Source organism: Lissotriton helveticus, chromosome 6 (assembly GCF_964261635.1).
Source record: "Lissotriton helveticus chromosome 6, aLisHel1.1, whole genome shotgun sequence".
Lineage (NCBI taxonomy): Eukaryota > Metazoa > Chordata > Amphibia > Caudata > Salamandridae > Lissotriton > Lissotriton helveticus.
The window spans coordinates 1,824,652,150-1,824,678,263 of NC_136067.1; the positions used below are offsets into that span (position 1 = coordinate 1,824,652,150).

General features: G+C 43.3%; 1 protein-coding gene across 3 annotated transcripts in view; it reads left to right on the top strand.

Moving 5' to 3' along the window:
• Positions 1–26,114, top strand: part of SYT14 (synaptotagmin 14) — a 761,278-nt gene that overhangs the window by 312,767 nt on the left and 422,397 nt on the right. For all 3 annotated transcript variants that reach the window (XM_078649722.1, XM_078649721.1, XM_078649720.1), the window contains one exon: positions 21,474–21,668. In XM_078649722.1, coding sequence (XP_078505848.1) covers positions 21,474–21,668 — 195 coding nt within the window. The remainder of the gene's footprint in view (positions 1–21,473; positions 21,669–26,114) is intronic.

The following is a 26,114-nucleotide window of genomic DNA, read 5'->3' on the forward strand; positions in this document are numbered from 1 at the left end:
CTCCTTTCGACAGTACTGAAATTTCGATAATGATACCTTGTTCCCGTTAACAGCCAAATGGTGCAACAATTTAATCGTAGCTTCTTTACATCCGTCTTCCGTATCAGACGCAATGAGTAAGTCATCCACATATTGCAAGAGGACGTTGCCTTCCGGCAAGTCCAGGTCATCCAACAGAGCCTTGAGAGCCTGGCTATATATACTCGGACTTTCAGTATAGCCTTGAGGAGCGCGACAGAAGCGGAAGCTGCGACCAGATATTGAAAATCCGAAGATCTGCCTACTATCAGGATGGATAGGAATGCTAAAGAAAGCATTTTTCAGGTCGATGACCGAAAAATACTGTGCAGTCGGAGGGATCATGGTGAGAATGGTAGTGATATCGGTCACCACCGGATACTGTGGTACCACTATTTTGTTAACGGCTCGTAAATCAATTACGAAACGATAGGCAGCACCTGTCTCCCCTCCATCATGGTTCCTGTTCAAAATAGGGAGAATCGGGCTATTGCAAACATTGGCATTCGTTTCTTCTACAACCCCTTTGTCAATCAGGTCCTGAATGATGTGCAGTAAAGCCCGTTCCCCCGCCGGCGCTATTTTGTACTGCGGGATGCGTGGTAATTTCGCACCTTGTTTCAATGTGATGTGAACTGGGGGGATATCCAGTTTACCCACATCTGCATCTCCTATCGCCCAAAGGGAAGTCGGAATGTCATCGAACTCCGGTGGGAGTCGTTCATTTTTCGTGAAACATTGTTTAACAGGGGTTACAGAGGGACGTATGGTTAAATAGACCCCATCCGCAGAACAATGTATAGTTGCATTCAATCTCTTCAGCATATCCAATCCTAACAAATTCTCTCCACAATTCGAAGTCAATAAGAAAGGAGTGTCAATGGTGGCTGGACCGATCGTAAAAGGGAGAGGTTTGGAGATGGGGCTTACGACGGGGACTCCGGAGAAACCCACCGAAACATTATTTCGCCCAGACAGAGCCGCCCCTGGAACCAATGATCGAGCAACGGAACTGTTCATTGCTCCTGTGTCAATTAGAAAATCCTCAGAGGTCCCCAATACTTCCCCTTTTACATAAGGTCCCCTTTGATTGACCGGAATTGACACTTGGCCCCCGCTCTGTCCCTGGCTGTCCTATGCTGGGACATATACATCGTCATTCCCTTCGTCATAGTTGCCATGGTAGTACTGTCTGTGCTGGGGATCATCGAAATGATTCTTTTCCAACTTGCCTGTCCGGTCGTCTCTGTGCATATCACCTCGGTCGGGGCCCCCTCGTCCTCTACCTCGTCCCCGAATCGTTCCGTTCTGGGCGGCCAAGTACGGACACTGTGCCTTCCAGTGTCCCTCCTCTTTACAATAGGAACACTGGTTGATGCCGATTGACGGGGCTCCTCCTGAACCCCTTCCTGTCCCCGCCCCTCTCGTCATTGGGCCCCGACTACCTCTACCTCCTCCTTGCCCTCGAACCACTTGCTGTAACAGTACTCGAGTCTTCAGATCCTTAACCTTTTTATCCACCTTATCTTTATTTTCATTTTCTCTATGCTCATAGTACTGGGCCATGCTTAGGATTACAGACGGGGAAGAGGTAGTCCAGGTACTCTCTGCCGCCTCCAGTCGTGCTGAAATTTCCGGGGCCAGGTTCGTAACGAACCTGTTAACGAACAACCTCGTGCCCCCTTCCGTTGCCAAATCTTGGCCGCTAAAGTCAATAAAAACCTCTTCGAACCTGGTAAAGAAGTCGGACACACTTTCGTCCTTCTTTTGTCTACAGGCGGACAGTTTGTCCCAGTCGACTTTTCGGGGTGGGATCAGAGTATGCATAAAAGTTATTATTTTCGCCGGAAGAGAAGTTATTTCCGCTCTTGGTTTGTCCCCTGGTTTGCGATCCTGGTCCCAGCCCCTTAGCTCCTCCCATGTGCCACCTAACTCAACATGACTAGAATCGTGCACCTGTCGCCATATATCAACCGGTACTAGTAGTCCAAAGAATAGTTCAACATCGGCTAAAGTCATTACAGCGGAGGCGGCTGCCTCAGTCAATTCTTTGTAGTATGCAGTAGGATTCTTTCGGGGATCCGGCAGTTGGGATTTCAACGCCAGCACCTCACTTCTCTTCCATGGAGTATAAACCCACTGTTCCTGGAACCTAGCCGCTACCCCTTGCCGTATGACTGTCTGATTACCATCTCGTTGTTTGGGGATCTCGGGATGATAGACGGGATGCACCTCTCGCATAAGGTGCTGCGTAGTCCACTGCGGACTCTTCAAGAATAATCTGTTTCGATATTGAACCAAAGTGTCTATATTCTTAAACACTTCCTCCGGTGTTAGACTAAATTTATGAGCCCAATCCCTGATAGTATACAGGATCTGAGGGGCCGTCCCATCCCTGAAGCTTGTTTCCCAAGACCAAATAAGTGAATTAGACATCTGGTATAGCACATGTTGTTGCATGACTGGTTCTAAATCCTTCACCGTACTCCATATGTCAGTTATAGTGTACACGTCATTCCGTATCCACTTAATTGCCTGATCTTCTAATGCTTCTTTTTCGCCATATTCCACAGCTGATCTAGTAAACAATCGCTTGCTGTCTAGGCCCCCTACAGCTCCCCTCGGGGTCTGTTCAGATCCGCCAGGTGCGATGCAAACCTGGGGGGAATGTATCTCCGGCGTTGGGAAACTCGATTGCGACTGAAGGGATGTGAGTATTGGTGCAGACTCGGGGATAAGCGTAACCAAGGCCCCCCCATGAGGAGAGGAAACACCGTTATTCCGCTCTCGAGTAACGGAGCCCTGTTCCTCTGGCGCGGATGCCCGTGGCCTAGCTTCGGGCTGGACAGGTATTGCGGGATATATACGCTCCGGGGCATATGGCGGAGGAGGCCTTGCGCTTAACAATTCTTCTATCTCATCTTCCGTTCCCTCTCTAGCTACATAACATTGGTCTACTTGAAGTCTAAATTGTCTATCTGCAATTTCGATATTTCGTTCTATCTTGCTTTTGTCATATGCGATGGCCTTCTGAGTAACAGTCTGTCCCTGCTCTATCTTTATTAATTTTTCAGATCGAATGCGTCTTCTTTTTGCTTCTTTCTGCCATTTGTTAAGGGTGTCGAACATCGATTGCCGACTGCGCTTAACAAAAAGGCGTTCTTGTAAATACGCAATTTTCTTTTCATCGAAAGACCCAGTTTTCGGCCATTGTAATTCTATATTATCCTTAGTGTATTTATGCCACAAAGAGTTAAAAATAAGGGGGCCAATACCATGCTTACAATACATATCGTGACTAGGCGTCCCCTCCGGTGGGGTCGGCTGACTCTCGTCTAACCTCCCTTCATCACTACGGACACAACCAAAGCACAACTTGCTAAGGCACGGCATATTGGATTATCTCGTTTCTGGCTGAAAAGGAATTTTTCCGTTAGTACAAATTCAATAAAATTAAGTATCACGTCATCATTGTGCTTTCATTCTCATGGCCATGACATCAATCATTCTCCCATCCGTCTTTCATTATATATCTGACAAAGAATATGGACGTAAAACGTAACACATAAATTCCAACAGTTGCAATCAAAAAGTGGAGCCCGTCGGCTCCTACTTGTGGAGAACTCTTCTGCTACTATTCAAAAGGCTGCAAAGAACACTTCCAACAACAGTCTCATCCTCAGACTGCCTAAAGATAGTCACACAGGTTTTAAACCACAGACCGGTCTACAGGCCATCCGACAGCATTCATGGTTCACTTCCCGAACTATTCTGGGTAAGCCCGCGTTTAAGCGCCGCTCCAGATTTGTCCGGGTGCTACCCAATCTCAACCATCGGCTTTCCCGAGAACAGTCCGGCCGAGCAGGAACCGCAGTTCCCCTAGGTGTGTAATCCTTATCTTTAGTATACCCAGAGCGTCCGCACGTGCAGTTCCACACTGCCCCCGTCGGACCTCTGCCCAAATTCTCTCCGCGTCCGCGGCAACTAATGCAAATTCAGAGTTCCTCCGTGATCATAGGCCATCAAATGCTTAGATTCCGCTATCCAAATCTGTATATGCAATTCAACATACAACGAGACACAACACTCACCTGGTGCACGCAGGTCTGCCAGAACGTTCTCCACTGCCGACGTTTGTTAGTACCAACGTTGCAGGTTCTCGGGTTGCACCCGAAGGACTCCGGCGTGGGGCTACTAGCAGCTGGAGCCCTCCGGACCAGGAGGGCAGAGCAAAACCCCGAATTCTTATGTATCAGGTCTGCAACCCCCCCAATCAGGAGAACCCCTTTCAACGTCACCTATGCTTACACAGGGACGACCCCAACGCGGAGTCCCGGCGGAGTCGCCAACTGAAGTACCGAAATTATATTATCACCTCCCAACAATTATCATTACATTACCAAATCCCCCTTACCAATACCAATAAGCAGTCGGTCGGCAGTGTAGAAGGTTCAAGCGTTTATTAGACAAACACAAACTCTGCCAGAGGAGCTCCTTGCGACCTAACCCACGAGGTCTGCCAAGAAGACTGCTGGCACATTGTCAGCACATCACATATATACAGTTGCATTGGCATCATCATAGCCTAACATGGAAAAATACAAATTGGTACAAGCTAGTACAGTAATAGGAAAACCCATATAAGGCACACAAAGATCTCCTTGCTTCGCTCAGGCAGCAAGGTCAGACGGGGGACTCCCTTCTGTCTTCTCAGAGACAGTCCACCCTGCACCCCTCCCGGAATGTGCTTATCGGCCCTTCCTCAGCTAACTACGACCTTGCCGAGTCTAACGAGCTGAAACAGCAGTTTCTGCAACAGTTGGTTTCTTCCCCAGGAGCAGGGTTTTTAGAGGCAAATGAGAATAGGGCCTGTGCGTGCACGATATTAAAGAAGGCCATAATATGGTATTCATATAGCGTAACGTGGTGTGAAGCTAAGTAAAAGTAAATACCGCAAATACTAATATTGTATGTCTACGGTGTGAGTCTAGGGACACCATGCTAATTCTAACATATCGATTATCAATACTACATGATCAAGAATCGATTCTAGTACCTCAGTTAAGCACTTAAAGCTCCATAAGGTAAAACTGAGCATCTGTAAGTTTCACATCTACAATTGCTGTTACAGACACTGACTGCAAATATTCACATGTAGGATATACAAGCAAAGGCAGGGTCTGTGGAGCTGATACAGTTGATGACGAATAATAAAGCCAACACCCTCAGTGGATGTAAAATGTTATCTAGGTTGTCAGTTGTGCCCACAAATCCTAGCAGTCACACAGAAACATGCAAGGTGGTATCAGCAAGGGAGGAGAACTAAAGACACAGTCATGATAGACAAGAATCAAGAGAGGAGGGCTGCTTAAAAAGAAAGAAGAGGAAACAAAGGGAATTCTTGGCAGAAAGCAAACAAACACATCACACTAAGAAACCTGGGAGCTAAGGGAGTAGTGAGAGGTAGACCACATAGGAAACTGAAACTAAGAAAGTAAAAAATGAAGGCAGGGCTTGGAAATGGGTAACTACTGAAATAATGGAAGTTCTAGAAACAAAGATGCACTAAAATATTGCTAGCTCAACAAACACAGAGGAACTGCAGGACTGTGCTAATTCAAGCAAAAAGGGTTTAGGTATTGCCCAGGAATACGAAAACTATGCAAACAAGGATTTTATGTAGCTCAGGAATTAGGAACTCTGAAAAGAAACGGTCAGGCAAACATGTACACTGCTATGATGACCTATATTGGGGTCAAGGAACCAGAGGGTTAATAGAGCTCATGAATGATCCCATACCTCAGATATGATAAAGTTACCACCTGTCTGCCACAGTGTTCAAAGCTGGATGCTTACTTGTGATTAATTTCCATATGTCTTCTATTATCTGAGGTATGGGCTCCTGTTTCTGGAAGCCACAATAGCACTACATACTGGAATGTATGGCAGGCAAATACCCTCAAGAAACTGCCACCTTCTCACAAGGAAAAAGCCTAAAGCGTAAAAAGATCTCCTGGCTGGATCAAGCCATCAAACGATTAGCGAAGCCAGGAACCGAAAAGGAATCACATACATAATATCAACGCAAAGCAAACACAATAGAATGATGGACGGAGCGCTGAAACTTTTCAAACACTCACCCCCAGTCATTATTAGATCTGGGTTACATCCATCATCATTCTTCTGCTCACTTCGCCACCCCAGTTCAGACCCAGCCATATGCAAATCAATCTTGATCCTTTTCCTCTTGGGACTAGTCCTGCCCGAACTGACAAGCCAGGTCTTCCCTAGGCCGGAAACAAGCATCCTGGGACCGGTTTCAGGGTAACACCCCATATCAGCCAGGCTAGCTTGTATCCATTGGCAAAGTGAGCAAGGGACACATCTCTGGACAATACCCTGCCAACTCAATGCAAACAAAGCAAACACAATAGGATGATCGATGGAACGCTGAAGCTTTTCAGGCACTCACCCCCCGTCACTATTAGATCTGGGTTAAATCTATCATCATTCTTCTGCTCACTTCGTCACCCCAGTTCAGACCCAGCCATATGCAAATCAGTCTTGACCCTGTTCCCCATGGTCAGTCAAGCGCATACTGCCAAGCCAGGTCTTCCCTAGGCCGGAAACAAGCATCCTCAGACCGTTTTCGGGGTAACACCCCTCCTCAGCCAGGCTCACTTGAATCCAGTGGCAAAGTGAGCAATGGATCCACTACTGGGACTACCCTGCCAACTTAAGCCAAACAAAGCAAACACAATAGGATGATGGAAGATTTTCAGACACTCATCCCCAGTCACATATAGATATGGGGATGAGTGGCTGAAAAGTTTCAGCCCTCCATCCATCATCATGGTGGTATGTTTGCCCTATGTGGCCAAGGTTAAGCCCAGACCTGGGTCCCTTGCTCACCGTGCTACTGGATTCAAGCTAGCCTGGCTGATGAGGGCTAAAACTGGTCCTAGGATGCTTATTTCCTGTCCAGGGAGGACCTGGCCTGGCAGTTTGCGCTGGACTGTTCACATTTTCATTCTGCAAATCAAAGCATTAACCTCACTTCGTGGGTTGATGAGTTTTATGCCAATGTTCCCATATGTCCCAAAACGTTATTCTCTTGGTTGGGGGTCCGCTGTTGTCTAGGCTGTTTACCCTCTGAACTGATATTAGCCATTCCCACACAATTGGGGGGTTGGGGAGGCACCCACCTCAAGCAGATCTCCCTTTGTGCCAATAATATCAATACAAAAAGTAGGGACTTTTGTGTCCTAAATAATTTCAAGGGTAGCCATCCATTATTTGTGACTCCAAAATCACCAGTGCCAGGCTTAACTTGAATTCTTGACCCCTTACCTCTGTGAGCACCTTACACACTTCTTGCCAGTAGATATTCATCAGAGGGCTGTGCCAGAATATATGGACATCATCCGCCCTTCTTTACCTCCCATCCTCCCAACTTCGACAGCCTCTTCTGTGTCTGGTATGCCCTGTGCACTGTAAACAAATGATTTTTCCTGAGGAGCGGATTTAGTATATGACCAAAAGAAGACATTGATACTTGCCATTGGGTTTCCACATCCAGCGTCGGCAGGTCCCTCCTCAAGATCTCTATTGGCATGGTGAAAGCTTCTTCTCCTGCCTGTACTAGCATCCAATACCATTTAGGGACTTCCTTTCTCTGGGGTAACTCTCTTTGTAGCTTGTCATCCGAGATTCATTTACCTTTCCATTCTTTCCCTAATCCCCATGCCCAACTTGCCGATTGATAGTACTTGAATTTGGACAGGTTGCCCTCCATGATTTCCGAAAATGCTTCCCAGGAGACCAATAAAGTATCCTCTGTAATTTGATCCCATTTATGTACTTTCCCTTCAATCAGAGGGCTTGTCAGCTTGTCTTGAAGAGTCACGGGTGCCTCAGGAGAATTCTATATTAGTGCAGAGCTGCTTAAGCAAGGTATTCCTAATGTCTGTCTAACTTGATACTATGAGCTTGCAGGATGCATCTAATATCTCTAGCCTTACCTTTTTAAAGTACTTGGGATGGCCACATTTGAAAAGGAAATAGTCCCCCTTCACGGGCAGGTGTCTTGTCATAGCCATAAAAAGCGGGGTGGTGGCCGAATAATCCTTAAGTAGAAATGTTATGTTCTTTTAGTTGGAAAGACCCACAGTATTGGTAAAAGTCTGGGCTTGCAATTTCCCCTTGCTCTTTCTTTCTGCGTAGTTTCCACCAGGCGATTCTCACCCCTTTGGCGGACTATATTAAGCTACTCAGCTCCCCCTGCAGTTTCTTATGCCCCTTTGGCATGAATTCTAAAGGTATTGCATCGAAGTTAAATGTGGATTTCTGGAGTATCGACATTTTTAATTGATTAAATCTTCCTAAGAAGGACAGATGGAGACCTCCACAAGCCTTGAGTAACCTCCTGGTTCCTGACGCTGCTTTATTAAAATGTTCCTGAGCCATTTGATCTAGGTCTTACACCATCTGTAGTTCCTAATATCTTATTTCCTGCTTCACCAGCGAACTGCTGCTTTACTAGTAGACTATTATAGTGAGTGTTCCATCTCATGATTCTGTTTTTGGCTGGTTAACAAGATAACCAGAGACCTTCCCAAAGTCTTTCAAGGTACCAAGTATTACTGAGAGCGATCTTTCCAGGTCTCTTGTACACAGCATTAAATCATTGGCATACAAAGACTCTGTTTTCTCCCAGCAGCTGCACTCAAAAGGAAATATGTTTTGGCTTTCCCTGATTTTACTTGCAAATGGCTTAATGTATAGATTAAAAGCAGATGTGTTAGCTGCAGCCGTGGCGTGTAACTCTTCTAATATTTATCATCTTAGCGAGATTCCCATTAACCAGAATCTTCGCAGTTGGATTTTTATATAGTGACCCAACCGCTCTTGAGAACGCCTCTCACAAGTCATGTTGTTTGATCACACATTGACGAAAAGGACAACTCACCCTATCAAATGCTTTGGTAGCATTAAAGGTGAGAACCGTCAATAGAGTTTTATCTTTGGTGGCCATGTCTATTGCATCAATCAGATCATGCATCTATTCATATAGTTGCCTCCCCGTAACAAAGCCCTTTTGATCCTTATGAATTAATTATCTGATCACCTTTTCCAATCGCTTCGTTAATATCTCTTTTAAATTGTATTTAAGTCTTTATCTGGTTTGAGAATGATATTGATAATGGCCTCATCCCAAGAATGCAGAAGGCCAGGTTTAGTACTTCAGTTAGTATAGGGACCAACTCATCTTTCAGGGCCATTTATAATTCATTTGGAAGACTATCAGGGCCGGCTACCTACACTCTCTTTAATTTCCTGACTACCTTAAAGACTTCTTCAATATTGATCTCGGAGTTTAATTCTTTCTTTGAAACTAATTATAGTGTCGGAATAGTTATTTCATGGTAGCTGTTAATCTGCTCTTCCATCACCACTAGATCTTCTGAATACAGTGTTTGGGAAAAGTGTGTAAAGGCTTGTTCTGTCTCCGAGTCCACTGTACATAATTTGCCTGTGTCTTTGCTTTGAATCACCTTGATGATGTTTCTAGTGTGTTCTGCCTTCTTTTTCCAGGCTAGTAGCTTACCACACCCCTCCCTGCAGTCATAGTGGGATAATTTACTTGCCTCTCATTTTTCCTAATTATTGCCTCTAGGTAGTTTGCCAGATCAAGCTTTACACTCTTTATCCTTTCATTTATCACGGCCTGTGGGTGTTTTCTGCCTCTCTCGACAGCCTCTGTATTGTAGAGTTGGGACTACTTACCTTATTCTTTGTCTCCTTACCATGTGCTGCAGCTAGGCCAATTAGTCTACCCCTTATGAAGGCCTTATATGTATCCCACACAATATGGAGGGCGGCTAAAACGTTATTTAGATGAAAAACGTCTTTTGTTTCTTCTTTCAAATTTTCTGTTATCTGTGATTCTAAAAAGATTACTCAACTTACAGTCCATCTCCTGGGAGTAGGTGTTTATCTGAAATAAGTTCTAGGCTAACAGCTGAATGATTAGAAAAATGTTCCACTGCATGTTCCACTTTTCTATTCTATTCTTTTTGCTTATTCTAGTGTCCACAAGAAAGAAAGAAATTCTAGAGAGAGGCCCTTATTTTTTGTTATGGAATGTAAACCTTTGCCCTTTACTTCTCTTCAAACTCCAAATATCGACAGGACCTAAGTCTTCCATTGTTTGTTGAGTTGGTCGTGCGTCTAGTACTGGATTTGTCTAGGACTGGGTCTGTTAGTACATTAAAGTCCCCTCCTAAAATTATAGGAAATGTGACCTCCAGAAACTGGTGATATAGGGCTTGGATGGAGGCAGGATCATCAATGTTTGGCCCATAATATCCCACAAAGGTGTACCACCTGGGTCCCCAATAAATTCCCCCAGTTGTGACTGCCACCCCCTTTACCCAGCAAGACTGGTTGGTGCATATGTAGTGTTCTACCCACTTTTTTTTCTCTTTAGAATATCCTCCCATTCCTCGTTTAACATATATAAAATAAAAACATATTTTCTATCTGTTTAGCATAAACTAAAAAAAGTAGATAACTACCTAAATATATATTTATAATTATATTCAAAACTATCAATCTATATGTATCATACATTACAAATAAAGTCTAAACTAGCATATAAGGACAAAACCAATAAAAAATTCAAACTAAAACTAAACCAACCAATGAAATCAAACAAACAATTAAATAAACAGTATAAAAGGGACACTAATTTAAGCAAGTAAAGTATTCAAAAACAGCACACACTGCAAGACAAGAAAACTCTGCCGGATTTGATGACCAATCCATTAAAGAAAAAAATATATGCATCTCAACAACTACCTAACCAAGTAAGTAATACGAATATTTTAAGTAAAACTCATATTTAAACTAAAATGTACTCATTAATAAACTTAAAATGTAAAATAGCAAATAGTTAATAAAACACTCTCTAAATTCTATCTCTTTATATAGGCTTCCTAAAAGAAAACACTATGGGCCTTATTACGATTCCGTGGTCCTGTCGCAGGCAGTCTCATCGGAAGCGGTCGGTCCAACCACTGGATTACAATGCATGCCTCCTGTACTGTGACAACTGCTGAAAGACTGCCGATTCCGACAGCCTTACTCCAACCACCAAGATGGCGGTCGGAGAAAAACAGCGTCCATAGGGCAATATAGGGATCTCTGACTGCCGTCCGGATTAAAATGTGTGGTTCTGACGACCTAACCATGGCTGTTCGACCGCCTGCCTCGATGCATTGGAAATGATGGATTTAGGGTGCAGAGCCACCCAAATCAGCTTCTGCCCAACAGTTTCTGGTGTGGATCCCTTTCTCCAGGTCCCCTCTACACTGCTGCAGCTCCCCGAAGACTGCAACCCTATGGGAGCTGGAATGCAGATAAGGCCGTAGGAAGCATGTATCCCCATTGACTGTACTCTGCACAGATTGCCGTACTCGAGCAATGGGGTGCCCGGTGCACAATGTATATCCCCACATATGCCATGCATGTGTGTACAGATCACATGTTTCCAGTGATTTTGCATGCGCTTGCAGGAACATATTCGGGGGTATGTGCACTGCGGTAGATGAGATCGCCACAGTAACAGCGGTTGCATCATAATATGGTGGGGGGACATTCTCATCCTCAGCGGTCGGAACTGGATAGTTGCCGCGGTGATCAGATGGTTGGTCTGACCACCATTGTAACTAAGCCCTATGAATTGGAAAAGTCATAAACTGCGAGACAAAATAACTGTCCCAAACTACTAAAAAGATATAACAAAGAAAGCATAAATAAATTAAAAAAAACTATAAACTCACTCAAATAGAGAGTAGAAATAAACCTTATGACCTTAACCTCCACAAAATAACAACACATTAACATCATCTAACAGGAAAGAAAGCACCAGCTCCACATTAGAACACCCCAACAGAAAAACTAAAATACAGTGTGAAACATCGAAACAAAACATACATGTAAGTATATCAAATAGAAGTAGCTGCATAATTTTACATGGAAATAACAAACATACAAACTTTAAAAAAATGGTATGTATTTATATTCGTGCACTACTTTCAGATACTATTACAGAGACAGCAAAATAAATAACATAGCAGAAAGGAAAACAATTACTAAATCACATGGGCTACACCTACAGTCAAAAAAGTGCATCAACAAAAAATATAAATTGGAAAGGTACCAGATATTATTCTAATGCATGCTATTGAAGGGCAACTACAAAAGATGATGTTGTAATTCATGTAAGAGTGAGCACAACCCACCCCTCAAATGTGACAAAATTAGAAATACGGAAGGTATTGCTAGGTATAAGAGAGGGAAGCTCTAGCTCCCAGGAACCCACAAGCAAAATCCTTAAAGATATACCGCCTAATGTCTATCACCTATACCACTTTAAAACGTTTAATTGCATGAACTGAAAAAGCCACCAGCGATACTTCTCATGCCCCTAGAAGGTACCAAGACATAGAATTAGCTGAACATTTAACAATAATCCATAATAAGTAACTTTACCTTTTATATGATGACCTAAAGATTGATCCCAACATTCTCTACTTCAAATAACTTATTAGAATTAAGCCATTGTCAAACCTGGGTGATGGATAGGACCTTTAAATGTGTCCTACTACCAAATAAACAAAGTACCACTTAGTATGAACTTTTGAACCTTATTAAACCTAAAACAAATAACTAATGCCCCCCAAAATAATCATAGACTTTGAAGAAGTCTTGATTTAAACCATTTAATTTTAAAAATGTACCCCCACACAGCAACTGCTGTTACTATCATTTTAATCAAAGTAAATGGAGACAACTCTAACAATCTGCTTCACTGTGATGTCGGTGGTCGGCCTGCTGACTGCCCGACAAGCATTCAGTGGTCCGACTGCCGAATTAGGATGGGACTGCTGTGCTGGCAGTTTGAAAGTGTTCTTTTACACTGCAGCTTGTGCTGCATCCCAGGAAAAGGAAGTGATGTGAGAGGGGGGCTGCACATGTTACCCCACTGCCAATTTGCAGTGGCCCACACAGGACAGGGGCCCTGTTTGGGCCTCCCAAAGTCCCTCTCCTACATCCTTTTCATTGTGGGCACACCGCCATGAACTGGCTGTGGGAAAGGGACATCGTAATCCAGAAAGCTGTGCCTGCCTTGGCACCACCACCATTCAGGGATTGTGATTCCGACTGCCGCCCCATCGGGATCTATGATCCCTGCAGAGGCAGTCTCTCCTCCGACCGCTTTAGCTCTGATTGCCGGTATTGAAATCCTGAGGCTAGACCACAGGGATGTCTGTCGGTCGGACTGCCACCAGTGGCCTGTTGGTGGTGGTCCAGCCGACATCGTAATGATCAATGAATCGGATACAGTTTCATGAATATATTGTACGACATAATATCAACTAAACAGAATGAGTGAGTGAAGAAACTCTTGTGTTTCATATGAAAGGAGCGCGTCCTTAGTGGTTGGTAGACCACATTGGGAATCAGTCTATGAAAAGGCACTGCCTGACACAGTGCGACAAGGATAGCGCCACTAAGAATTGAATCAATCAATTAATATTCAGGTGTGCACGAAGATAACATTGAAGTGATTTAATAATTTCCCAGTCAAACCGATCTTCCGGTGCACCCAACAATATCACTATGCAATTTGACGACATCGCACAGATTACCACCAAACAAGCCGAACTTCTGGCATTCTCACCAGAATCAGCCCAAGAAATCTATGAACTCATCCAGGAGACCAGAGCATTTAGCCCTAATGTTTCAACAACAGCTCAACTCTTCAGGCAATTTGAATTTCTAAGCAAGAAGGAAATTAATCAGAGGCTGCATGCCTAACAGTCCCGAATACAACACATTATCGTCTTTCAGCACGACTTTATGTTTTCCTTGCTATCATGTTAAATACTTTGACATAGTCGTACTGTGCTAAATGTTAAGGTCCTGTTTGTTTTCTTGTTATTTTTTGACAGGCCCCTGACGAAGGGTTAGCTCTCCTTAACCCGAAATGCATTGGGCATAATATGAACTGCTGAATTTTCATGAATGTAATGGATTTTTGGTAATACTCATGAACCACCATAAAAAGAAATGAACCATTAAAAGAACTTTCATGATCAATGAATCGGATACAGTTTCATGAATATATTGTACGACATAATATCAACTAAACAGAATGAGTGAGTGAAGAAACTCTTGTGTTTCATATGAAAGGAGCGCGTCCTTAGTGGTTGGTAGACCACATTGGGAATCAGTCTATGAAAAGGCACTGCCTGACACAGTGCGACAAGGATAGCGCCACTAAGAATTGAATCAATCAATTAATATTCAGGTGTGCACGAAGATAACATTGAAGTGATTTGATTATTTCCCAGTCAAACCGATCTTCCGGTGCACCCAACAATATCACTATGCAATTTGACGACATCGCACAGATTACCACCAAACAAGCCGAACTTCTGGCATTCTCACCAGAATCAGCCCAAGAAATCTATGAACTCATCCAGGAGACCAGAGCATTTAGCCCTAATGTTCAACAACAGCTCAACTCATCAGGCAATTTGAATTTCTCAGCAAGAAGGAAATTAATCAGAGGCTGCATGCCTAACAGTCCCGAATACAACACATTATCGTCTTTCAGCACGACTTTATGTTTTCCTTGCTATCATGTTAAATACTTTGACATAGTCGTACTGTGCTAAATGTTAAGGTCCTGTTTGTTTTCTTGTTATTTTTTGACAGGCCCCTGACGAAGGGTTAGCTCTCCTTAACCCGAAATGCATTGGGCATAATATAAACTGCTGAATTTTCATGAATGTAATGGATTTTTGGTAATACTCATAAACCACCATAAAAAGAAATGAACCATTAAAAGAACTTTCATGATCAATGAATCGGATACAGTTTCATGAATATATTGTACGACATAATATCAACTAAACAGAATGAGTGAGTGAAGAAACTCTTGTGTTTCATATGAAAGGAGCGCGTCCTTAGAGGTTGGTAGACCACATTGGGAATCAGTCTATGAAAAGGCACTGCCTGACACAGTGCGACAAGGATAGCGCCATTAAGAATTGAATCAATCAATTAATATTCAGGTGTGCACGAAGATAACATTGAAGTGAAAATATGTATACAAAATAATTGAGAAATTTTAAAAACCAATGGAAAAAATTGAAACATGTACAACATACCATATTGTTTAAATATTATATTCATTTTTGATTTAATAATAACAGCTCATTAAAAATTATTTTCATTTGACTGTATATACATTTCAATTTTTACGTTGAAATTCATATGTTCAAAAATGTATATAAATACATTAAATACACTTTAAAAACATAAGAAAAATGTGTTACATCTCTTTATTCTATAAAAACATGCAATTAATGATATTCTTGCTTAGAAACATGCAACTATTTTTTATTATATTTATAAACACCAACAACACAAATGGAATAACACAAACTGTTTTTACTACATACAAGTAAAATTAAAACAAAGGATTTCAGACAAAAATTATTAAATTAACTAATTACACTCAAACATAAACCATTTTTAAGAAAGTTTTGGACACTAAAAGGGTAACATTTAATATTCCCAATCCAAAGTAAACAAAGTTGGGGAAAGCCTCGAACACTAAAAGGTTGTCATTTACTATTGCCACTCGAACCTATACCAATTTCGGGAAGGTGTTGGACACTAAGGCCCTCATTACGATGTCGCCCAACACCGTTGCGGAATTGGGACCGACCGACTTCCGGTCGGCGGTCCTGACCACATTATTAGGATGCGACCGCACATGGTGGGGCCACACACTCCCGTTTCTCTATGGGAATTTGTGCTACAGTCGTAAATGGGCCGTAGCATAAACACCCATAGAGAAATTAGTGTTTTTGTTAATCCCTGCACCGCATGGCAGGGATTAACAGAGGGCACCATAGGTGCCCCCCAGGTCTCGAACCAGAGGCTGCTGTGGCAGGGGCCCCCAAAGTTGCTTTCCGACAGGCTTTTCATGTCATAAAGCCAGGCATGAAAAACCTGTCAGAAACCAACATCATAATTCCCACGGTGTAAATGCTGACCATAAGGGATAATGAGTGTCCTCTGACTGGCCGACGGGCTCAAGGAGCCCGTCGTAAGCCATTCAGTCAGACTTTCTGGTTTTCAAATCCGACAGCCTTCATCGTATTAAGGCTGTCGGATTTGAAAACCAATGATCGTAATTGGGCGTTTAAGTTTAACATTCACTATTCCCACTCCAATGTATACCACTTTGAAGAAGGCGTTTGACACTAAAGAGGTGAAAAATACTATTCCCCTTCCAATCTAAACCACTTTGGGGACTCTGTTGGACACTATAGATGTTACATTTACTATTCCCACTCCAAACTAAACCAATTTGGGTAAGGCATTAGACACTAAAATGATGTGATTTACTAATCCCACTCCAACCAATACCTATTTAGTGAAGGTGTTGGGCACTGAAAGTTTAGCATTTACTATTCCCACTCCAATCTATACCAATTTGAAGTAGGTGTTGATCACTGAAGGTGAAAAATGTAATTCCCACTCCAATCTAAACAAATTTGGGGACTGTGTTGGACACTAAAAGGGTGTCATTTACTACTCCAACCTATACAAATATAGGGAAGGTGATGGACACTAAAAGGTTAACGTTTACTATTGGTTAATCAAAGAGAATTAGCTATGTCTGTGTGCTAAGTGTCTACATGGGAAACCATTTGGTTTAGTATGAAGGCCCTCACCCACCAACCTAGTTGGTGGCATGCTTCATCATCAGGCCCCACCCGAGGCACCGAGTGTGCCTCAGGTATGCTGCGACGCCAGATTACTGTGGAGCGGGTTTTTTGGAAGGTGAGTGTGCTCTGCTGTGCAGGTGTGTTGCGAGAGATTTTAAAATTCTGTCCTTGGGGTCCCTAATGGTTACTTTATTGGTGGGCCCCAGGCAGAGGTTAAAAACAAAGGCTTGGGATGTGTAGGGGTTGACTTATTGTCTCCCACATCCAGTGTGGTGGACTAGTTTCAGCCAGGCCTTTTTTATTAAACTGGCTTTCTTCAGGACCTATGTGTGGGGGTGTTGCAGGGATCTATGTGATTATCAGTGCCCTGTATGTGAAGCATGCGCTAAGGTGCTGATATATGTAAGAGGTATTTCCTCTCAGGTTGTACCTGTAAAGGGAAAAAGGACAAACAAGAGACACATAAAGTTAAAAAATGCAAAATTGTCAACCACGCACATGGGTTGGTTAGCGCCTGGTGTCTAGACGTGTGAGCGAATAAGGCGGGCGTGTAGGCGCTTACGACGGAACGTGGCAATTGGCAGTTTGGTATATGTGCTACAGGTGCTAGTACCTAGATGCGTAAAATCAATGTGCACATTATCTACAAGTAGGATGTTTACTCCTGTCTACAGAGGACAAAGCTCCCTGGACCACGCTGCAGCATGTGACCTCCCCTCCTTTTTAGACATTGCCTTTTTTCTCCCTTTTCTCCACTTCCAGAGTGCTATTAAGTCCTGACCCTCTGGCGGAAGTCCAGGGAGCTTTGTCCTCTGAAGACAGGAGTAAGCATTCTACTTGTAGATAATTTGGAATGCCATTTAACTTTTCCCACTCCAATCTAACCCAATTTAGAGAAGGTGTTGGACACTAAAAGGGTGACATTTACTATTCCCTCTCCAATGTAACCATTTTGGGGGAAGGTGCTGGACTCTATAGGAGTGACATTTACTAATCCCACTTTAATCTTACTATACTGGGGGAGGGTATTGGACACTAAAGGGATGACACTTACTATTCCCACTCCAATCTAACCATTTTGTGTGAAGGTGTTAGATGCTAAAGGGTGACTTTTACTATTCTCACTCCAATCTACCCATATTGTGTGAAGGTGTAATACACTTAAAGTGTAAACTTTACTTTTCCCACTACATTTTAATAATATTTGAGGAAGGTGTTGGACACTAATGGGGTGACATTTACTATTCCCTCTCCAATCTAACCATATTGGGGGAAGGTGATGGGCACTAAATGGATGGCATTTACAATTCCCACTCCATTTTAATCCTATTTTACGAAGGTGCTGGATGGTAAAGAGGTGACATTTACTATTTCCACTGTCATGTTTTTCTTCATCAGAGTGGAGAAATTCTTACTTTAAATAGACATCTAACTTTAAATATGCACATATTAAAATATAGGTTTATGTTGTCTTTTTGACATTTAAATGTTAGCTTGCCAAATGTCAGTACATGAATTTGTCTGAAGCATTATCCAGTTTCTTAGCTTTCTTAAGTGGTATGGCCTGCACTCTTGCTGTTTTTTCTTCTTGAAAAAATAAACATATACGCTTTATTTACTCATGATGTCCTATTTGGTCATTTTTGGACTGGTCCTTAATGCTTGAAGGAGGGAGGATCGGCTGAATTGCAAAAAGTTCTTATTAATAATTTCAAGGAAGAAATGTAAAAATCACATTTTCTCTCTTCTGTAGAATTATTTGACTAGAATATTGAATGTTTAACCCTTGAGCTGCTGAGGCTTTTTTGGCTCCATCACTTAGCCCTTTCTTATGTTTGGGGCACTTTCTGCTTAACACTTCATATATTTTGTTCCACAAAATAAATGCAGGCCAAATGTCCGTCCTTTTTTTCCCACATGTTGGGGAATTTAAAGATACCAAGTCTTTGCAGATTCCTTTGGTGGGAACAGAGAAAATGCCAATAATTTAACAGCTTTTGTTTTGAAAACTGGGTAAAAACTGTACTGCAAGAACGCTTAAGTGTTTTTTGCTAAAAATGGCATTGTCAAATTGTGCTAAGATCACCATTCTCCCAGCTTCCAGGAACAAGCAAAGCTGTAAATAAAACATAATTTTTTACCACAGTATCTGCATTTCTCTAAGTGGTAGTCACTTTTTCAATTTTTGTGGTTTTTACCTACTTGCGGTTTTTAATGGAGACAGGTACCCTTTGGTGAACCCATGGAAAGCTATACATTTCTGAAAATTGGATTCAAATTCAGGAAGAGGTAATTTGTGTAGGCTGCTGATTGTTTATGATGTATGCGATTTTATTGTAAATAGTTTATTTTTAAATCATTTATTGAAATATTTTCTGTTACTTTTTATTCGTGTGCCGAGTCCTCTATATCAAGTGATACAACTGTTTCCCATCTAGGCCCATTTTTTTGCCTCACCTTCTCCCACCCCATCTATCCGGTAAAATCCACTAATGTGAGTTCTAATTAGAAATTGTATTAATTTATGGAGTGTATCTAGAATGGTATGAATTCCTCATGTATGTCTGTTATTTTGTGATTTGTGTATACTTTTTATGGTCCTAGTGACCGAAATAAAGGTTTGTGAAACGAAAAAAAAAAAATGAAAATAAGTAGGAAAAATAGAAATAAGTGAACACCATCAACTGATCTGCAGCTCATTATGATATTTCATTGTGGACTGGCCATGCAGCAATTCTGATGTTAAAATCTAAAGAATGAAAAATGGGTTTGAAGGAAACCCATGTATTTGTGAAATGCACCAAAGATACTGAGTTTAGGAGGATTGGTTATTTGTACAACTCTGAATTTGAGGTACCCGTAGTATAATGTGATTCAGAGGGCATTTTGCAAAATGTGTGCTTTCTTTCACACTGGCTTACATTTAGAATAAAAAAAATTGAGAGAAATTCAATTGATAAAAACAAATGTTCTACTATTCTATATTTCCACACTTCTCTTAATAAAAACGATTCCCTACTTGTGTAGATGGGTATACTATCACCCATGACAGGAAAGGCCTCAAAACACAAAGTGGAGACATCAAAATGTTTGCCTTGCAAATAACCCATTTTGGCAATGTGGGTAGCTGCTGTATTCTGACCACCATCATTCACCGAAACCTACGAGTCATTTCTGAAAACTAGGCAACAAGGAGAGTCCAGAGACTTGTGTCTCGTTTGGATCCCATGAGGTTTTCATACCCAGAATGCCATGCAGATCTCAAACCTAGGCTAAAAGCACACATTTTTCCTCATATTTCTGTGAGGGCAAATTCCAAAATCTGTGGAGATCCACATCATTCCTACCACCTAGCATTCCCACACTGCTCCCAATAAAAACAGTACAGTTGGTTTTGTCATGCTGCCAAACTATTGTGGCTGTATATCGATTAACATTATGTCTGCAAAGGAAAATATAAATATGTAAGCACATATTTACTATTCTTAATTCTATCTTCAAGGCACATACATGTGGAGCTAAGAATATTAAATCCATTCTCAGCTATGTAGATTTACATCGACAATGTTGTGATAGTCGATGTTTTGCCCATGTTATTTTGGCAGGACAGTATTTTTCTCCTCGATATTTCAACATACAGCTGTAGATGATATTGTATTATTACATTGAATTTTTAATGTCATCCTGCCAAAATATCATGACCAAAATATTGACTACCAAAATAGCTTCAAGTTAAGTGTATATATAGGTATGTATAGAATTACTATTCTTAACTCAATATACGTATAGCCTGATAAGCTATACATGTCTTTAAGGTATGTACATGCGGGGTCATGAATAATAATCTATGCATACGATTCACACTTACCTTCACTATATTGTGGTAGTGATATTTTAACCCCAATATTTTGGAAGGTCAATGTTTTTCTCCCCAATATTCTGATACGTGGCCACATCATGATGGGCATTCTGGCCCCTGTCTCTGCCTTGCTCTGTTTAAAGTTCAAGCATTAACTCAGAGAAATTCCAAATGATATGTTTCCACCTTAGACAACTCTCATGAAAAAAATAAAATAAGCGCTGGACCCATCATGAAACAGCCCCTGTAGAGTTGAGCCTGCTCTATATTCTAGATTGAAAATGCTATTTCCGAGGTCCCATTTGCAGGTGGTTTGGCCAACACATTGTCTTCTGCTTTTGCAGTGGTATGTTTATGAGAAATTGTCGAACCTGCGGTTCATCTTCCAGAACAAAGGCAGTGACTTTTGCTTCTATTAGTATACCTGACATTTGCAAAGATGATAATTTGGGTCGCCGTATACCGTCGCAAAGTACCGTTTTGTGGATACCTTTACAGTGGCAGAAGCCACGCTTCTACAATCAGTATTATAAGATAATTTATTTTATTTTAAAGAAAAATGCTCACCTCAGCATCCAGCAGGCTTTGTTGATGTTTATTGGGAAATATTCGATCACTTGACTTACAAAGACTGGCTTCAAATGTATATTGTTGGTACAGGCTGTTTGAAATTTTACAAAGCCCCGTACCCTCTGATTTTAAAAAGTGTTCATGAATGTAATGCCTTACACGAGCAGCTAAAATCTGGATTCTAATGTTTGAATTTGATTTCATGACTTTAGGTAAAGGCGGACACGGTTCATCATCTGAAAGTGAAGATGAAGCTGTAGGCAAATACCAGGAAGCGTTGACTAGAGTACAGGGTTCCAAAGCAACCACAGACAAACAAGCAAATTATACGTGGGAAACCAGACAGAAATATAGTCCACTGTCTGCAGAGTACGATGGATATAGCAGCGAAGCCTCAACTGATGAAGGTAAGATGATTTAAGTTTCAACTTTTAAAGTAAGAAATGAACAGCGGCTTTATCTCAACGGCAAAATTAGCGTAAGTTCCCCACAAGAGAACATCAGTCGCCTACATAGCACAACAAAGTTCATATGTTTAGAATAATTCTCCTCAGGTTGAAGGTAACTGTAAATCACTCTGTTTGTTCTGCATATCGATGTGCCATATGATGAGGTAGATAGCAGGGAATAAAACATTTATTACAATACCAAAGAAGGATTCGCAGGACTCAGAGCCAGATGCACTATTCATTTATTGGTCGAAAACCCTGCGATTTGCTAAATCACAGGGATTGAGACCAATAAATGGCCTCTTGGAATGTACTAACCCCTTTTTGTGATACGGTAACAGGTTACAACAACTTTGACACCCAACCCACCTCTCTCAGCCTTGACAACCTCAATCGCCCGGAAACACCAGCCGACCTATCACCACGTTGTCTGAACTTAACACTCAGATCACCGCAGCCGTCATGTCGTCCATCCACTCCGGGGCAGCCACCAACCCCTGCCCCCACCATCTTTTCGACCTCAGGATCAACCCATTCAGCACGGTTCTCACCAGCATCCTCAACACTGCCATCTCCACAGCAACCTTCCTTGAAATATGGAAACATGCAAAGGTCAGACCCCTCCTAAAGAAACCCTCTGCCGACACCACCGACCTCAAAAACAACCAACTGATCTCCTTGCTCCCTACCCAGCCAAAGGACTTGAGAAAGCCATCAACCAACAGCTGGCCGAATACCTGGAACACAACCCTCCTTGATGCCTCACTATGGCCATATGGTGGGGACACCATCCCGCTATTTAGTGCCCTATGAGACCCTGCGACTGCCGCCCCACGCTGCCGATCATGGAATGGACGCCTCAATCACTATTTCCGAGGCACCAGGGAAATGGATGGTGCGGTCAAAAGGTCCCTGCTCATTCAAAATTGAGATGCTGAGCTGTACGAACGGTTCAAGACGCTGCCTGACATGGGCGAAGATGACGAATTTCATGCAGGGGCAAGGGTTTTCAATAAACACTTTGATTCCGAGATCAACCCGGACTGCAAACGTTTCAAGCTGCTCCAAGCCCTGCAGTCCGACAATGAGTCCATCGAAGTGTTCTTTACAAGGCTGAGGAAGCTAGCGAGCATGTGTACCTTCCACCACCAAGGGGAAGAGATCCGGGCCCAGTTCATCCAAGCGTGTCGGTCTGATATGCTCCACAGGCTGGTCCTTAGACAGGTAAGTTTATCCCTGGATTACATTTTCATAGTGGCTAAGTTCCATGAGCTATCAAACTCAAGGGTGGAAGAATTGGAAGCAGCCCTCAACAAATACACGTCCATGCTGTGTTCTTCCAGACCTATTGCCATTAAAAAAGAGAGGGTGGATGCCCTACAAAAATTCCCAGGCCTGCCAAGCCCACCACTGCGACTGCCCTCCAGTGCACCCTGCGGAAATTACAGGCTGGAGCACTCGACACTGGGCGTATGCTTCGCAAACTGCAAGACCTGCTCCAGATGTGGCAAAACCAATCACTTTGCCAAGGTGTGCCGCTTTGAGAGGTTGAGGACCATCTTCGGAAAATCATGGGCAACACCCATAGCCCTCAAACACCTGTTGCTGGATGACACACCAGATATGGAGTGCGCACGAGTCGAACGTCAATGCGGACGATGAAAAGGAGGAGGTGTTTGTGGTGTCATTTGCTGGATGCGCGGAACACAGGCGGCTGTTGCTTCCCATGTGCACCATCAAGGTCGTGAACACGACATTGAGAGGCCTCATAGACATGGGGTATCAGTAAATGTGATGGACTCGGAACAGTACGAACTCCTCATGCCATGCCCTCCTCTCGCCCCTACCAAAAGCGAAAATCTACACGTATGGGGAACAAAACCCATGCCGTTGAGGGGAGTGAGCGCAGTGGATGTGACCAATGACAAGCAGACAACCCAGGCCTAGTTCCATGTCTCTTAGGGCTATTAAGCTGCCACACTGCTGAAGGTCTGGAGTTGGTGTTCTTTGAAAACCAGATCCATCTTGGCAGAATTCCCGCAACTGTTCAAAGTTTTGGATAAGCTAAAACATAAGCTGTTTAAACTGCACAGTGACTTATCCTTCAAGCCAATCCCCTTGCGCCATAAGAGAATCTCCTTCCATCTGAGGCCCCAAGTGGAACGATACAGGTGACATTGTGTCAGATCTCAACGGGGCCAAGTGGTTCTTCAAGCTTGACCTTAATTCCAGATACCACCAACTGGAGCTGGCCTCCCACAGCAGGTACATCATGACCTTCTCCATGCACATGGATCTGAGGTGATACAAGAGGCTGAGTTTTGGCGTTTCCTCAGCAGCGGAGATCTTCCAAAAGTCCCTCAAGGAGATGCAGTCCGGCCTGATGAGCGTCTTTAACTTCAGCAACGACATTTTGATATTCTCGGGTAGCCTTGAAGAACACCATGTGCGACTTCGAGACACACCTCGCCGCTTGTCGGACAATGGCCTCACCCTCAACAAAGTCAAGTGTTCAGTCTACCAGGAGTTGATTGAGTTCTTTGGGTACATATTCTCCCATGAGGGCATCCATGTAGATTTGAAGAAGGCCATAGCCATATAAACCGTGCACAGCCCCAGGAACCCGACGGAGGTCCCCAGCTTTCTTGGGCTGGCCACCTATTGTGGATGTTTTATACCCAACCTGGCCTCTCTATATGAACCACTGAGGGCTCTCACATGCACCAGTGTGGGGGAACAACCTTTACAACGAAGGTTTTACAACGCGGTACTGTTACCACGCAAATTTTACAACGCAAGTCGTTACAACGACTTGCGCTGGGGGGCGCTTCAGAATAGTAAATAGTTTAATTTACTATCCAACTCCTTCCCTACTATCCACGGGGACTGGAGTTGGAATAGTAAATTAAAATATTTACTATCCAGCGCCCCCGACGCAAGTCGTTGTAATGACTTGCGTTGTAAAAGTTGCGTAGTAACGGCACGCGTTGTAAAAGTACGCGTTGTAACGTCGTACATCCACCAGTGTGTCATGGAACTGGAGCCCACAAGCCACCAAAGCTTTCGAAGCAAACCTGGCTGTTCGAGCAGTAGCGGACCCCCCCTCCCCAAGCGCCTTGAGACCCTCCGGGTGAGTAGCGCGCTATACAAATGCTTTGATTGATTGATTGATTGAAGGAGGGTTTCATGGACAAAACCACCATGGCCCTGTTGGCTTAGAAGCTGTGTTCATGCAGGAAAACACAAACAAGGACTGGCTGCCCGTAGCTTACATCAGCAGGGCGCTCTCGGAAACAGAAATGAGATATGCCCAGATCGAGAGAGAGGTTCTGGCAATCAATTGGGCCTGCCAACACTTCCACCTCTACCTATATGGCCATGAGTTCAGGGTGGTGACTGACCACAAACTGCTTGTCCCTCTGTTTCGCTGGAACCACACGCCTAGATCCCCCCAGGATAGAACGATGGGTGGTGCAATTGCAAGCGTACAGGTTCGTCATTGCCTACGGCCCTGCTGCCAACAACCAGGCCGAATATCTGTTCCGCTACCCTTTGTAGACAGAAGCCGATCAGCTGGACCAGGAAGAAGAGTGCATCAAGGAATTCATCAGGATGGTCATCCAAGAAGCCTGCCCAAAGGCCCTGACTCTAAAAGAACCTGGGGAAGCCACCACCCGGGATGAGAACCTGGCAAGAACCTGGCAAGGGTCAAACAAGGGTAAGCCCAAAGGAAATGGCAACTTCCTTGATCGCTCCTGGTTGCTAACCACAGATGACAAGCTTGCATGGCAACAGCTGTGGAGGGTCTGCCACAAGCTCATTTAAGGGCTGCATGGAATACTGCTCCGTGGCTAGCTGATCATGGTCCAGAGAGAACTGTGGATTCAGATAGCCAACTTCGCCCACGTAGGGCACCAAGGCGCAGGGAAGACCAACTCTCAGCTCCAAAACCACGTGTGGTTCCCCGGGCTGGATACCCTGGTTGATGAAACAGTGCGCCAATGCCATTCTTGTGCCATTAAAGGTGGAGAGCAGCTGCCTGCCCCAGTCATCACTGAAGAACTTAGCCAGGAACCATGGACAAAGATAAGCATGGATTTCACAAGTTTCCTAAATGGCCGGGGCACTGTTGTAATGATGGACTCACAATCAAAATTCCTAGTTGTGGAGGTGGTGTCATCCATAGCATTTCCTCAAGCCAAGGCAGTGCTGGATAAGACCTTTGCAATGCTAGGCCGTCCGGAGGAGATTAAGTCAAAAAATGCGCCCCCATTTCAAAACCACAAGTTCCAGGAGTACCTCACCTCTCTCACCATTAGGCACAGGAAAATCACACCGCAGTGGCACCAGGTGAATGGAGAAGTGGAGCGCTTCATACGGACACTCAACCTGGCCCTCTGGGTA